The sequence below is a fragment of the Phasianus colchicus genome, chromosome 1, assembly GCF_987193195.1.
Source record: "Phasianus colchicus chromosome 1, bPhaCol1.hap1.1, whole genome shotgun sequence".
Classification (NCBI taxonomy): domain Eukaryota; kingdom Metazoa; phylum Chordata; class Aves; order Galliformes; family Phasianidae; genus Phasianus; species Phasianus colchicus.
The window spans coordinates 98,540,290-98,557,737 of NC_143436.1; the positions used below are offsets into that span (position 1 = coordinate 98,540,290).

Genomic DNA, 17,448 nt, shown 5'->3' on the forward strand with positions numbered 1-17,448 from the left:
AAAGATGAATGAGGGTAACAGATATAGTGGACTAAATTATGTATTTCCATCTCAAACGCATGCTAAAAAGAGAAGGTTCATAAAGCTGTTTCTTTTGTTGTAGCTCATCTGGTAGTTCAGGCATAATAAGTTTGTACCATGGCCGGTGCTTCAGAATAGAGATTTCAGTGCCTCTGCTGGGATGTGATACCTTTTTCCTTATCTCTTCACTACCCAGTATAAATACACTGTAGCTCTTGTTTACTTCTGTGGGTGGTTCGAGAGGTGTGTTTAATTGCGTTCATCCCAAGCATCATCTAAGCATATTGTTTTTAGAAAGACTATTTAAAATTCAAAATATAAATATCTGTTAAGCATAACACATTCAGTCCTGATTTTAATATGGTTTGTATTGCTCACTATTTTTCACACAGTAGAGCAGCTGAGGTTTAACATTCTGTTAGGTTCAATTCACAGACTTCATTTTTTAATACTGTTGATCATGGGTGAGATGCTTTGTGAAACCCATTCAAGAATTCTGTGCTCAAGACTGTGCTGGTCACGTAATTGGTATCTGAGTTTGGAGAGTCTGGTGGCCTGCCTGACTATTTCTGTCTTACAGAGACAGCACAGCAGAAATTAGAAGCCTGTCTGTAGGTTCCTGTAGGTTCACATTGCTTACCTTGTATATCACTGAGATTTGTGGGCAAGAATTGCACATAACAAAAACTAGGGAGTAAAATAATACATTTTTTGTGGTCCAGAAACCAGTTTTCCTTTGAAAAGAAAACTAAAACCCCTTACTGTTGCATTTGACAAACTTAACCATTCAATCTTTCTCCCCAAACAAACAGCGCCCAGTGCTCCACCTCAGAGTGTTTCAGTAACTAAAAATGATGGGAATGGGACTGCAATTGTAGTCACCTGGCAGCCACCCCCCGAGGATAACCAGAATGGAATGGTTCAAGAATATAAGGTAATACTCTCATATATCCCCTGGCAAAGTGTTGGCTGGGTTCCGATGGATAAGTTGTTTGTGGATGCGTGGCTCCATCTACTGGACAAAGTTAGAGCACATGGTTTGGAAAATGATTTCTTCGAAGAATCAAATTCTGTATTTAGTAATTCAGTCTAAATGGTAGAAAGCAATTAAAGCCACTTTAAAAATCAAAACAAAGGGTGAACACTGATAGTTAAAACGACTGCTTTCTTGCCTTTGTTATAAGCTGAGAAATGCATAGCCAAGCTGAGAGGGAACCCTACCTGTTAGAGAACCATTTTGTGACTCAAAGACATTGATTGCAATAATAAATATAAACAGGCCTAAGGAGTTGAAAAGCTCAAGGATAATAAGTTACAGTGTTAAGATGTGAGGAATTTATTTTTAACTGAGCAGTCAAATAGAAAACTTTCAAGAATGTTCTTATATAATACTAAATACAGTAAGTGTATAGAAATTTTCCTGTATTTTTCACAGAAGAAAGCTCACATTAAGCTATATAATTTTTCAAAAATTGTGAGTACATTATTAAATATTTATTTGTTGTTCATTTAGCAGCATACACAGTATTTATTTTCAGTTCAAATTGTTTTGAGATAATTTACTTTGCAAATTAACTGAAGCTTAGTTTTCCTAAGCAAGCTACAGACACTTCAAATATTTAGTTGTGTATTTCAAATAAACTTTTAATAGCCACTGAGTGGCAGGATCATCTGTCTTGGCTCCTTTTTCAGGTGAAACACTATGGTACAGACATGTGACCCTTGCCTTAAAAACTCATTTAGCTATTTTGTTTTCCTTTAGTGTTAATGGAAAAGGGAAGAGATCACTGCGCTTCATGTTAAATTTAGAACAATAAAACATCAGAACTTGGTCAACTGATAGAAATAAAATGAGTTTGTGGCTTAGTTTCAGACATATATTGTAATTTGAAGGAAAAAAGAAAAAAAAAAAGAAATTGCAAAATTATTTTATTTAATGACCCAGAAAGGTGGAACTATTTCCATCAAGAAACTGCATTAGAAGAATGTTAAGGTTGTAAGGACAAAATAATAAAATTCAGGAAATTCATATTTGCAAGTTAGTATAATACCTGACTTACCTCCCAGCATTCAGAGCTAATAAGCTGTCGGGTGTTAGAGCAAACTGTCTCCTTGTGCTTCCGTAGCAGTAGGTGGCACACTGGCACATTTCTCCTACATTTATTGTCCGTGTGCCCTTATTTTCCATTGTGTTTCTTCACCATGGGCAGAAAACAGGCACAATGAATATATATGTAGTTGTTATTTGAGTTGTATGTGGTTATTATTTTTCTCTAAAAATGTGGGGGGAAAAAAAAAAAGTGATCTATTCTAACAAAAAAAAAAAAAATCTTGTAAAATTTTCTTTTTTTTTTATTTACATTTTCTGTCTCACATTTTTCCCCTAAAAATGGGTGTGTGTATGTTGGGGAGGGGGAATTCCTCAGTTTTCTCAGTGCCTTGGTCTAAGGCAAGAGTGTACCTACTCGATTAAAAGATAAAATATGTATACAGAACGATACCATCTTAACTGAAGAAATGCCAGTATCACACAGAAAAAGCCAGAAATCAAACCATAGCAGAGGTCATTCCTAGCATTAAATTAGAAAATTCTCTTTATACTGTTTTTTTCTTCACTGATATGTCTGTCATAGTGTGAATTCCTCTCTGCTTTATAACATTCTGGAAATGAGTTCTCACTTGCCTGTTTAGATGTACAATTGTAGTACTGACAAGTACTGAACAACCTGATGTTTAACTTACCGGTCCCAATTTGCAAATTTCCCCATTTGAGCACCTAAGAACAAAACACTTTTACAAATAAGTAGTGCATAGTTGCAAGTACATCATACATTATTTTTGTTATTTACATATGCACTATTCTACAAATGTAGTATTGTAGCAATTTCTGTGAAAATGACTCACACCAAAATGCAGACTTAAATCTTTTGTTCTTCACTTTATCAAGTTCTTATTTAAATAATAGCATTTTCTTAGACCATCCTTCAGAATTTAAGAACAGTGTTATTAATAATTATACCTCCTTCTGACTGAAATAATCTGTATTTGATATCTGAATATAAAAAGAGTCTTTTCTGTTCTCTTTCTGTGCTCTGACCCACTTTACAGAAGCAGTTCTGTATGCGCTGTGTTGGGATTCTATTTCAAAGGGACTTAAAATACATTTCAGATCCCCACAGTGTCCCACTTGCCTTTTTTCAAACCTTGGCATCCGGAGAATGAAAAAGGGTCTTAGAGTGTCCTGATGGTGAAATAAAGAAAGTTTGCAGTATCCAGGCAAAAAGGACTCTATGGAAAGTGCCCTAGCAATTGTTCTCCAAGTGAAACTCTAGCTCACTCACCTGACAATCTCCGCAACAGCAGAACTGCACAAGGGATTAAGAACAGCTATCTGGGTAGTAAATCTTTTAAAAGCTCCATATGTCAAAAGCACGATCTTCCCTCCTATGTACAGTCAGCAAGGTTCAGAAATGCTGACATTCCCAGGAAAACTTGCTTCTCTACAAATAAAGTACTGAATTTAACTAAAAAAAAATATTCAGTGTAGAGAATACAACTGTGAAAAAGGAATAGAAATCATCATTTTCTTAGGAAGCCTAAATTAGCTGCTATATTACTTTTGATAGCAGTTGAGCATTCAGTCATTCCCTTAAAAGCATTTGCCACACAAATACTGCAGTTTCCCAGTCACTTAATATGACTGAATATAGTAATGGATTTCTAAAATGGCGAAGAAAATTTTTAGATTTGTGTTCTATTTTCAATCAAAAAATGAGATTTGACATGATCCCATTGTCTCTCAATAGAAGACAGTATATTACTAATCCTCATCTCTTGCTGCCATTTGTTCTTTAAAAAGGTAACCTTTTAATTCCAGCAAGGTATCTGTTCTCCTCTGATGTCATGAAGAAAAGCGCTTGAGTGAATAAAGCCTTGCTTGATGAATGATTCCTTAACAAGAGAATTGCAAACTCATTTATCTTAATGTTCTTACTTTGTTGTTTACGTGAATGATTTTTGGTTAAGGTGTTTCTTTTACTTGTTCCATGTTACTAATGCTTTTAGCTTTATTAGCAGCATTGTCATGGATTGAATGAATTGGGATGAACTCATCAAATAATATTAGTATTTGGAGCTGTTCTTTGGAACAAGAAATAGCTTTCCAGTATTCAGAATTTCTAGGACTATGAACCATGACTTCAAATTTTAAAATAGTGACAGATTCTAAATCTTATCCAGCAGAAGGAAATGTGTCAACCTTCCTTCTAATGATCCTTCACTGTTTCATTTTGAATGTTTATACATACAATACAATACACTTACTTCCCTGCAGGTTTGGTGCCTTGGCAATGAAAGTCGATACCATATAAACAAGACAGTAGATGGTTCCACCTTTTCTGTTGTCATCCCTTCCCTAGTACCAGGTATTCGATACAGCGTGGAAGTGGCAGCAAGTACTGGAGCAGGACCTGGAGTGAAAAGTGATCCCCAGTTTATCCAGTTAGGTAAGCCTGCTGGTAATCCTGTCTGTTGGTTTCAGTTATTTTTGTTTGTTTGCTTTTGTTCTTTATGGCATCAGAAATACTTTCAGGTCAAATGAAATAGATAATGTTACCTGATCTCTCTGCAATGGCAGGATTTGGCATTTCTTGTTTTAAGCTTGTCTTGAAACTGCATTCTAAAGATAAGAGTATGTCAGTGTAAATGTTTGATTCTTCAAATTCAGCATTGTTTCTTGGTTGCTAATTTTTTCAAAGTGAAATTTCAGGCTTAATAATGGTGTAATAAAACATGAAGAGTAGTGTGAATCCTTAAATGTTGGCTCACTTTAGTTGAGAGAGGTGATTTGTCTTGATCAGAATATTGATGCAAAAAATCAAGAGCTTGCTAGCATTAGGAAAAATAAATATCAGCTGTGTCTGGAAACTCCTCAGTAAAGGAATAAAAGGTATCAGGTGATTTACAATTATCTTGACTTCCTAACTTAATTTATACTAAACATTCTTCTGTCATAAATACACGTCAAGGACATTGCTTTTGGGTATACCTGGGAGAAAGGCTTCTTTTCTGTTGATTCACTGAAGAGCATTTAAAGTAATTTTTGGTATAGTCACGTGCTGCTTTACCCACCTGTACCAGACTACCTTATCATTACAGTATATAGTCTATATATAATCACAAAAAAACCCACATCTTTTGTTCTTCATTTCTATATTTGTATCATTAGTAGACCTTCCGTTATTTGACTTTTTATTTTAAAAAACACATAAATATTGCGTGTGAAAACAGGAGTGAACAAATAATCTATTTGCTGTAAAATTACATGTACAAGCACTGCTCTGAAAGTAGTGCCTCCTCCTTTATGAAGTTTGCCCACAACATCAGATGTGGATGTTAGTGATATGGCAGTAGAGGTTGAATCTTCCCACCAATATTCCTTTACATTTTGTGACCATCTGACAGAAGGCAGCAGAGGAGCAGTCTGACAAAATGGCATCTGACATGAAAGCTTGGATGAGACAAAGGTGTGTCACTGAATCCTTCCTTCCATGTGGAAAAAATGGCACCTACTGACATTCACAGACGCTTGCTGTGTGTTTTTGGAGACCAAAGAGTGAATGTGAGCACAGTGAGGCAGTGGGTGGTGTGTTTCAGCAGTATGACATTGGATCACCTCTGCTAGTGCAGATTTTTGTGAATACAGCACGCAAGCTCTTCTTTATCGCTGGTGAAAATGCATATCTAATGGTGCTGACTGCGTCAAAAAATAGTGTTTTGTAGCTGAGAAATTGCTCTACCAAATAGTGTTATTGTGCTCTTTTAGCTGTTGTAGTTTCTGTGGAAATAAATAGGAGGCATTGCTTTCAGAGTGACCTATATATACTTCCCCAGCTATTATCTTTAATTTGTTTGGCTTACACAGGCATATGATTAATAGAGATTTTAAGAAAAAATTGCACATGGTTTATGTAATATTCCATTAATATGTCCAAAAAAAGTCATGGTTATTTGTTAGATTATGCTTCTCTACAGCCAGTTTTCCATTCAAATTTAAGTTTGTTCTGTACAGCTTAGATTTAGAAAATCTAAGATTAATGAGTGTAAATTAAAAGGTAGACTAGAATTTCAAAGCCAAACTCTTTATGGCCACGTTTTTTTTCCTTTTCTCTGATGATTAGTAAATGTTAAATGAAGGTGAACTGTATAATGCAACTTAACCACTTTGTAGTTTTGGTAAATGGAAAAAGAAATAAATGATGTTCTGTCAAGGAAAGTTTTTTGCCGACTTTTTTGACGCTGGCCTTTACTGATACCATGTTAGAAAGCATGAGGCAATCACCTTTCTCAGAGGCTGTTCAAACGCAGAAGTGAGCCTTTAGTCTGCTAAAAACCATATATTTCTAGGTGGCTGGGGTTTGATTTCATATTTTTTATTGCTTGCTTCTAATTAAGTGGCATAGCCAAAACTACATATTCCGTAGGAAAAATGCCATAATTTGATTGTTATAGTTTCATGACAAAGATCTGGAAAGAAGAGACTTTGGGAGATCCATGTCACTGAAAACAATACAAAGGATTACCTAGACAGTTCTACAGTCCTTCAGACAACTGCAGGAGCTGCTGAAAATTAGTACTTAAACTTAAGAGGAATATTCTTTATTTAGTATAGATCAAGTTAAAATCCTCGAGGCATGTGAATGGCTCCAGTTTACTTAACACTACATTGTGGAAAGGGAATACAAGTTCTCTTACAATTCCCGCAAAGACTTGCATTCTTAGCTGTTGGATGCAGTCCCAGCAGGGGCGTGGAGCAGACACTGCAGTTTTCTAGTAGCTCTTCTGAAGATAGAAAATTAATTTGTTGATGTCATCAGTTGGCACTTTTCACCAGCAATAAATTACATGGTTTCAGTGAGAGGGAAGTGAAGCCAGAAAGAGGAAGGAAAGAGGGCCAAAGATGCTCCTTTTAGAAAGTTTGGACTTTTTTTTCCCCACTGTGACCTACTCTCTTGCACACCAAACTCATTTTTGAGGCCGTGCACTATGCACATTGCTCACCAGTTTGTGTCTGTGAGCAATGGCTGGGTAGATTTTCAGCCAGGTGTGTGAAAGGAGGAAGCTTTGCCTCTCATAGTCCGCCTTCCAGTACAAGAGGGAAGGACAGGAGAAATTGGATTCTCTGAGAGCTGAGGTGTGGAATCACAATACCATACATCAGCTGAGCTGCGATAGGTGACCTTGTGCACTCACTTTACCTGATACAAAGACAGGTACAAATTGTAAGCGCAGAGCTCTTCCATTTTCTGTGTCTCTACTGATGTGAAGCAGCTCACTGAGCTGCGCTGCCAGAGACTTGAGTGCCTCCTGAGGCAAGCCAACAATAAGCCAACAACTCTTGTTATTCAAAAATCATATTCTGATGTTTAAAATCATGAAGTCAGCTGAAAAATCATGTGTCTCCTTAAAATGCCCTCCTTGATTGCCATTAAATCTTTCTTAGAGTTCTTGAATGGTCTTTTACAGCTTTCTGTGGATTTCCAAGACCTGGAAAATCATTTTTTGTTTGTTTGGAAAGTTGATATTTTACATAACAAAAAAGCGCTTTGCCACTAAGGAAAAAAAAAACCAAAAACGTACTTCATATCCACAGCTCACTAAGTACATGAGTAAATCCTCATGTTTCTCTGTGGAGAAAAAAAATTCATACTGAAAAAAATTGGATAGAATATTTTTATTGTCACATGGTTTACAAAATTGCCCTGTACAGAAAGATGAGAATTTTCACATCAAACTGATCTCAGCCTTATATCTGTCCAGTGCTGTGATGCCACCTACGACAGTGGCTACCTTGCTTATGCTGCCATGGTGGAAGTAAATGATCTTCAGGGTCCTTTCCAACCCAAGCCATTCTGTGATTCTCTAATAGCTCAGAAATATAACACATGCTAGTTTTCGAGTAAGTCACAAGAAGGGAATATCCTGCAACATATTTTGTTTGTGAACAGGGTGCCAGTTCTGATAGACCTCACACCAATTAATAGGACTCATAAATGCATAATGCCTATTCGTATATGTGATACAATTATTTATTGAGATGTCTGTAGAATTTTTATAAATATTGTGTACATTATTCAACTATTGGATATCTCAGCATACAATGAAAGTCTCATTGAATCATTATTCTAATTGTTTTGTTTAGAGATATTATTCTGTCAGCCCTTCAAGTAGTTCTGAAGTGGTAGTTGCATGGTGGGTTTTGTTGATATCCCCATTGGTAAAAGGAGACTTTTTTTTCCTCACAGAGAAAGTCCTTCCAAACCAACTTTTGGTTGATTCCTCACAAGCTGTGTGCTGTAGGACTGATTTGCAAAAATGGTATTTTTCCAATTTTAGAATTACGCATTACTAGAGAGGAGACAAAATAGCATTTTCTTAACTTGATTGTATTTTGTTGTATAATTTTCATATTGCACCACACCACATGTATTTGAGGAAACATCAGACATCATGTTGCAGATTCCAAGTGTATTGCTGGTTTTGAGTTGCCCGAATTACTAACGCCCACAAAAATGATATCTTTCTATTTCCTGTTTGTACATTTTGTATTCCAAATTGAGACATACATATTGGCAAGTGCTATACTATATGTTGTACACATTCAGAGCAAAATTGAAGTTACCTGCACACCTGTGAACCTGGAATTTCCTGTCTTTTTAAATCTTTGCCATTCCAATCTTAATTCTATATTAATAATCTGTTCAGCATTTGACAACTTAAACATTGATTTTTACATTATTTACATGAATATTATACATAGAGAATTAAAATTCACAGTTCTATGTGACATGAATTGTAATGAGTTTTCATTGAAGTCTGAAACTTGGAGCTTTGGCACAGTCAGAATCAGAGAGCCTGTGAGCAATAGCCAAATCAACATGCTCTATGAGGTTCTTATCTCAAGGTAGAAGAAAAGGGGATGAGTCAGTGTGATAATATGCTGGTTTCAGGCAGTTATGGGATCAGCCTACTCCAACAACTCTGAGGCCTTCTGAAGTACATTATAAGCTGTGGCTGTTGCTCTGACAGTAAGATGCACTTTGCCTTACAATCTTTACGTTTGCTTATTATTTTGGCATGTTTCCCTGAGGAGTGCAAGCAGGAACAGGAATGTTGATTATGAACTGTTTATATGTCAGTCAGAGCTTCAAAAATTTCTTAGGATGAAGAAAAAGTATTTTTTTCATTCAAGAGGTCTTTTCCAGACTGATCTCACATGGGACTGTGGCAAAGAGTGAAGTTGCCCTTCTCAAAGAAAGGCGTCCAAGACATTGTATATGGAAATTATTAGTAATGGCAGGTTCACTAGGTCTTCTTTCCCTTGCTGTATATTTAGCTTGCTTTCTATTTTTAAATCATAAGAGTGGTACATGGATTAAATGTGGCCTTTTGAAAGCCCTTCTTTCATCTTTTCTAGTGTGTTGTATGTATGAATATACATGTACACATGTTCATTTTTCTTGTCACTGTGTATGTAAATATATACCAGTTAATTCATTGTAAAGTCACTTGCAGTCTACACGTATACTGTGTAATGTAAGCAATTCTTAACAGCAAATATATTATTATGTTGTTATTATGCTTGCAATTGCTAGTAAAATAATACCGTGGAATGATTCTTAATTAAAAATTAGAACAATGACTGTTCAGAGATTCTTCAGTATTTTGTAATCTTCAGATATGCATTCACTGAGCAATGCAAAATGTTTGTATATAAAGTTACTGTCCTTCCGTATGGTTGTACTATTGATACGTTTTAAAAACATCCTCATTTAGCTGTTAAGTTTTTGATTATTTTCTGGATTTATTGTTTTAAATATATATATTTAAAGGACTAGAGAAAAACATTTGTCAATTTCCTAAATGTATTCAGGGACATAAGCTGTCTGGAAATATTTTTTTCTATTCCATTAAGAAGTACAAGTTGGAGTAGCTTTTTAAAGATACAGTAGAGTCACACATTTTGCAAACAGACTAGTGATGCAAGTTTTCATATCTTAATATGGCCTCAGCTGCAAAGAGACAAAAGATGAGAAACAGAGTGACAGTTTTAATTCATTAGTCACAGTATACTTTATATGTTTAAGCCCATCTGGCCACTTGTGTGGAACTTCACTTGGCTGTCTCCATAAAATCTGATGCAACCCATCTTAACCTTGCACAAATAGGCATGAAATCTATAAACCCTGCAGACACAAAGAGTGTATTAGTAAGAAAAGTACGAGTCTGCTTGGTAAACTTTCAGACTAGCCAGTATGCTTAGGATCACAGAAGATAAAGGGACTGGAAATATGAAATAAAATTTCCAATAAGGTAGCAGTCAAAGGCAGTGATGATTCTTTGGCCAAACAGATATATCACAGAAAATGAAATGTGAAATTCTTCACTAGAAAAATATTGTTATTAATTTAATCATTTCACATTCATGAAGATATCCTTTTCCAGAGGAGGTTTTGGTTTTGTTTTTATTCCATATCCTTTTTATATTGCTCTTTTGTTAGTTATATAGTTATATTGTTTGGTTTGTATTGTTATTTTGTTTAGGCTTATTTTGGAACAATACAAGATGGGTCACATAATCTATTCACTTGTTAGTCCTTAGAGAAAATGTGATGGTTTTTAAGTGAACAGGTCTTTGTATCATATGTAGTTTCTGTTAATATTACTTGTAACAATATCTTTCACCTGAAAACACTAATCTCTATTTCAGTATATGATGTCACTATCCATAGTAAATCAAACAAATAAACAAAAAACAAAACAAAAAACCTTGTTGGATTTACACAAGAATAAAAATGCGTATTTCAAAGACTAAGCTTGGAATGTGTAAGGCAGTATCTGCTCTGATTGACTAAAGGGTTCAAATTCTTGCCCTCACCCTGTGTAGTAATGAAATTTCCAGTAAGATCTCACTGTAGTGGTTAAGAAATCAGGAAGACAGTATTTTATCTTTGAGTTGTTTCATTTCAGTTAGCATTTTTCAGTAACTGAATACTTTTACTAACGTTCCTAGAAGGTTCTTGCAGAAGTATAATGCAGAAAAAAGAACAGAAGACTGATCATTGGTTGTGCTTTCACTACAGGGGGAAAAAAAAAAAAAAAAAAAAAAAGTGGAAAAAATACATATTCATTATTTTAATTTGGGAATTTTAGGGGTAAACAGTATTTGAAGAAGGCAGCATGTCCAGTAACAATAGAAGTACTTGACTATTATTAACAATTCAGAACTCCTTTTTAGTCATCTTTGAGCTTTTTCACCACTATTAAGTGAGCAGAACTGGTTATTTTGTACTTTTACTTCTTTATGAACTCCTAAATATACAGTCTTTTTTAACTGAAGTCAAAGTGGGAGCCTGCAAAGATTCATGGACTGTGTAATATGATATTTAAGTCATCTGTCAGGAACTGCTAAATGAAAATGTATCCCTCAACATCACCATCAGGTGAATGTTCTTTGAATTTGTCTTTCTTTATGACTTTCTGTTATGAGAATGTATATATGTGTAGCTGACTACTGCATTTTCACAGAGCCCTAAGAACACACTAAGCTTGTTCTGTACTTGAGTGTTCTTCTATGTTTTTTTCTGACTTCTTGAATTTTCTGAGACTGTTTTTGTTTGCTAAAGTGAAAAAAAAAAAAACAACCAAACAATCTAGTGGTCTGATTTTAGCAATCACTACAAACAAAAGCCAGTAGAGTTGGAAAAATGGGTTGTATATTGAAAACAGATATTTCTGTCTAGACCTATAAAAAGAGATTTTGGTGAGCAATCTTAAGCATATTGTTTTGAAGAACTGGATACAGTTCTGTCAGTTCTTTTTGTGTTGCCTCTTACAGTTGCTCATTCAGATTAACTAGAAATTTGTGATGTCCTTTATTTTCAGATTCACATGGAAATCCTGTATCTTCAGAAGATCAAGTCAGTTTAGCCCAGCAGATCTCTGATGTAGTAAAACAGCCTGCCTTTATCGCTGGAATTGGTGCAGCCTGTTGGATTATCCTCATGGTCTTCAGCATCTGGTTGTATCGTCACAGGAAGAAGCGAAATGGACTCACTAGTACTTATGCTGGTATCAGAAAAGGTGCCATACTATGTTTCAATCTCCAAGTTGCTGAATGCCTCTTTACTGGCAATTCATCATTAATCTCTTGCTCTTTTAAGATTTTATGCAGGAATTATCAAATTAGGCCAATATTTTCAGAAAGTTTGAATCAGCAGCTTATGTAGAAAGCACTATTATTTATGCAACGTGTTGGCTTGACTTTAATTTGACTTTAAAGTATGAGCATTTAGAAAAATATCTAGATTAGATTTTCATAAAGGTAGTTGTACAAATGAGGAAAGTACAAGATGGATTTAAGTCTGGGAGCTTCCAGTATGTCCTTAACTACCCAACTCTCTGAACCATCTGAAAAGAAAGCAATTGGATGGTTGCTTATTGTCCCTCTTATTCAGTCTTTTGCTTACTGCTAAGAATACTAACAGTGGTGTCGATTACAGTGATGCTTCTGGTGTGTGTACTTGAATTTCCTTATATTCCTGGGAATGTGGTGAAAGGGCTGTTTGTGAAAGCACAACAGTACATAATACTTTCCAAGACTCTTTCATAAATGCTCTCGAGGGACCCTTGTCTGGGTCTGAATTCTGGGGCTATCAAATCTTGCATCTGCGTTCAGTTACAAGGATAGCAGTGGGACTAACTTTAAAGCACTCTTAGTTTTCATGTTATCAGTATCTTTTATGTCAGATTGTTGGGCAAGCAGTGCTTTACACTATATTCCATGACAAACAAAAGTAGATTATCTACCTGAAAGATCTTCTGGAATAAAAAAATCTCTCCTGATACAATAATCTTTTGATTAAGACCTGAAGGTAAAGCTGAATTTAGTACGATACACTTCATTACATCTCAAACCAATACTTTGTAGGCACTTATGGAGTGAAAACCATAAATTCTGGAATGAATTAGAAAATAGAAGATCCTGCTTTTGAAAGAATAGTGAGATTTTAGTTCAATATTTGGCCATCAAAAAATAGACCTAGGCTGCAAAGGTGCGCGTATCTCAGTGGATGAAGGGTGTCATGTGACTGCATTTTTTAGTCACTTCAAACAGAATGAATGATGGGTGAGACAGATAGGTGAATATAACGCAATGTTTTTAACAGTAGTAGCGTGTTACTATGAAAAAGAAGCAGTGTTAAAATTAGCAACTGAGTGAATGGGAACCTGAAAACTGTTTTGGGGTGATGCAGTGTTCAAGTGCCCTCTGTGCCTTTAAAATATCAATGCTTTGGGTAGCCTTTAGGCCAAGTGGTTTTATTGGAGTTGTAACCACAGAGATCAGGGACAAATTTAATTTTGTTCTTCTAGATGTTCTTAGATAAGACAGACTTCAACACTCTGCTGCATTGGCCTGCTCTGTTTTGTTTTACTAATAGCATGCTGCCATACTGCCTTTCTACAGTTCTATCAAACTAACATCACCGTGCTTTCAGCAGTACCTACAATTAAGCAAAAGGCATACAATTTGTCCTAAAAAACGGCCACTTTAATGGCATCAACTATTGCTTGAAACAGCTGTGTTGTTCAATATTTTCTAAAAAATCCCTTTTGTGTAATTTGGTTTGGATTTTTACAAAAACACGTGCCAAAAACCAGGGTATACATCCCTTATCAAGTATTCCTCAAGAAAAAAAAAAAAAACATCCTCAAGAAAATATAAATTGCAAAGTAGTTTGCCACTCTGCAGTGCATCAAGTCATCACTTCAAGTGCAAACTTTCTTTAGTCTTGCATTTATTTGTTTATTTTTATGTTTAGCTTCAGGCTTGACATCTGCTAAAACTCCCACACACACATATTGTACTAGTACTGTTACACACTCAAACGAGTTTATTATTAGAAGCTCTGTGAATTAAGTTGTTCTTTTGTGTGGTTGCTGTAAAAAATTCATTTAGTTGAACCTCTGTTCCTCTGTTCCCTATTTCTTTAAAAACAAATCTAGGTTTATTACTTAGCTTACAGGCAAGTAGTGAGACAGTAGTTTTAGATTTTTTTCATGCCCTTATGATTGCAAGTCAATTTTGAGACACTTGATTCTTTTTTGAATAACTGTTTTTTAAATACACCTTCTATTTTAATGAAAGCTTGTTATGACACTTCTATATTGTTGAATGTAGCTAAATTAAAGTTGCCTGTGTGAAAAGGCATAGCTCAAAGAAAATACAGTGGAACTCTCACAGTAAAGACCTGTTCTATAAATCAAGCCTGGATTAGGTAAAATGCTTAAAGGTTCTTCTTTTTGCACTCTATCATACTCCTGGAAATAAATTGCCTTGGAAAAAGCAGGGGGAACCTAGAACATTTCCTGAATTATAAAAACTAGACATTCTGGAGCCTACCCCCCACCCTCAGAGTTATTGCATAAACTCTAGTAAGTGGTCGTTCACTTAGCTAGAAACTTTTCTTTCTGTGACAGATTTGCTGATCAAATTCCATCTGAAATTTTCTTTTAGTGAATATTTTATTATTCCCCTTATACTGGTCTTTGTTATTATTAGATCAAAAAGGGCAATATTGGCCTTTTTTTACCCATCAGTGGTAGCAAAACTATGCTGTCTTGTCAACAGGAGGGGGAGCATGTGCTAATAGGAAAAGCAGATGCTATCTCTCTGTATTTGGATTAAGGGCCCTATTGATCCAAAGAGGATTTATAGTGGCAGTGAGAGTGAAGATTGTCAAGCAATGTCATTGTTCCATTGTTAACCTTTCCCTCCTAAAGCTTGGCTTGAAAGGTAGAAGGGTATTACATCCTTAAGGTAGATAATAACTGTTTAGCAATTTCTTCTAAGAAAACAAAAATGAGTTGCTGCAGTAGGTTTTAGGGTTGTTTTTTTTTTTTTTTTAAAGAGATGGTGCAATTCTTGAATCAGATACAGTAAAACAGCAGTTGTCTTTCTTCCTTTATATGTTTATTTTCTTACTTAATGCCTGAGTGTATCTGTTAGTTGAGCATAATGAACATTTACTTGGTGAGCTGCAGATAAAATTAAATGGGACCTTGATAAGGCTTTGTTAAGAATTTGTCATTCTGCATTCTAAAATGATTAGCAGTGTAGGGTTTTTGTTTGTAGTAGGATCTTCAGAAAAACTGAAGATAACAAACTGAAGGGTAATCAAAGGCAAAACCACAGTCATTCCCTTCAGGGGCACAGTGGAGTATCAAACTTTTTTCAGTGGTGCCTGTGGAGACAATCTTCTGAATTACAAACTTAATTCTACTTCTTTGTCAATGTGACTGAACTACTAGGTTAGTTATTTGCATTTGTTTTATGTTCAGCTGTCTGCTAGATTTATACTAATGTGGTATGTTTCCCTTTCTTTCTTCAGCTTAATAACCAGTTTGTATTTTGTTTTGATTTTTCAGTCCCGTCTTTTACCTTCACACCAACAGGTATATATTTGCACTTTTCCCCCCTTCTTTGTTACTCAGCATGTGTTCATGGTACTGTTTCTCCTTTTCTGACATAACCAGCCCAGCTGTTCGGAAGTTTTTTTAAATAATTTCATTAATGACAAGTATCATTATGTTATTCTCTAAGTAGTCTATACTTGCTTTGTAGCTGACACTTATATTCCATTTTTGTGTACCATTTTGTCATATACCATGTGATGCAAGCACACCATTTTGTAGCATGCTCCTGTCAGTTTGTGCAACCTGAGCTCTCTCTTTCTGGACTGCAATGAAGTAGTGTGGCCTCCTCCATCTAGTGATGTCGAAGGCACTTCTGATGGAGGAGAAATGACTTTGCAGAGCCTGGGTGCTGAGTTGTAAGGGAACGAATGGGATTATATTTGGTGAAATAGTTTCCTGTTGTCTTTCCATTAAATCAGTATCCTAGGAGTTGCCTCTTAAAAAAAAAAAAAAATCAAAGCGAATTATCAGTTCAATTTCTTTGCTTGCTGCCTTAAAACATGTTTGTGCTACAAAATTATAAAGCAGTATTCCTGAGTATTCCTGTTATACATGTTATATTTTGAATTTGGGGTGGGTTTAAAATCATTTTCTTTTTTTCTTTGCTTAAAAATGTATGAAATATGTCCATGACATAAATTGTGCCATAGACCACCATAGTCAGCGGGGGAGAGCCTTTCTGTTCTGTACAGGGGACCTTCAGTCAGTCTCACAGTCTGGGAGGTCAGCAGGTTCTTCTCTGCAGTGGATACACTTCATGGCATTCACTACCCATCACTGTTATGTACATTCCTTTTAGCTACAAGCTGAGTGAATAGGCAGGTCATATCTTCCTCCTTTGTTCTATACCACTTATTTTCACAAGAGCCCTGTGTATATCTGGGGAGGGTAAAAGCCACTTAATTCCTTCTCTGCAAAATCAACCAAAAGTATCTAGCTCAAAGTATTAACTCAAAATTGCTGTACTGATTTGGCCCCTGGACAACAGCTGTGTTGCATCCTTCCAGGTTGGACTGCAGCTGAAGCAAACTCATGTCTCTCTGCATTCCTTGACATAGACCTAGCAGTAATTGGTTAGATTCTTATCCACGTGCTTTTAATCACACTGAATAGTACCTTGTTTCAAAAGTCATCCTATTATGTTCAGTGAATTTGCTTACTGTTCAGCGTGAGTCAGAGTGGCCCCCAATGTTTCTGAAGTCCTTTGAGATCCACAGTGGAGACTAATTCAAATTATTATTTTGCTGTTACTTAATTGGCTTAACAGCTTCTATTGCAGTCACAATTGTAGCATGCTACTGAAATTCTGCAGAGGTTGGTAGGTTAGTTAATATGCATTTTCTCAGTTGGGTTCTTAGCATTAAAGGAAAATATACCGCAGCTCCATAAAATATGTCAGAGCTGCAAAATAAATAGCACTGAGATTTTTAAAGAAATTGGAAAAAACATGAACTATGGGAAACATTTAAAGGAAAAAAAATCCCTTTTCAATCCATGATTCTAGTCATGCTTCCTATTGACTTTAAATGGTACCAGACCCTCTTCTTTAGCATTACCTACAGTAAGATTTACCTGTATAAAGCATTCTACATTTTAATCCTGTTGTTGCAATCAGTGCCAGCATTTATCTCTCTCTTGCAGACTCCCACTTTGGAGTTCTTCTAAAGAGCAGAATTTGGCTGCTTTTCTTCAACACGTTCCTAGATGGGAAATGTTGAATCCATGAACATTTGCAAGAAGGCAGTCTCCTTAACCCTTTGCCTAGTCCACTGCAAGCCTGCAAAACATATAGCACTGATTCTTCTGGGTGCATTACTTATAATAACTTTTTAACCATGATGCTTCCTGTGAAGGATATGCAGTCCTTGCCAAAAAGATAAAAGCATGTGCACA

General features: G+C 35.7%; 1 protein-coding gene across 4 annotated transcripts in view; it reads left to right on the forward strand.

Moving 5' to 3' along the window:
- ROBO1 (roundabout guidance receptor 1) overlaps positions 1-17,448 on the forward strand; it is a 507,540-nt gene that overhangs the window by 458,121 nt on the left and 31,971 nt on the right. For all 4 annotated transcript variants that reach the window (XM_090121053.1, XM_090121063.1, XM_090121072.1 and 1 more), the window contains 4 exons: positions 834-955; positions 4,355-4,526; positions 11,965-12,162; positions 15,508-15,534. In XM_090121053.1, the coding sequence (XP_089977179.1) occupies positions 834-955; positions 4,355-4,526; positions 11,965-12,162; positions 15,508-15,534 (519 nt within the window). The remainder of the gene's footprint in view (positions 1-833; positions 956-4,354; positions 4,527-11,964; positions 12,163-15,507; positions 15,535-17,448) is intronic.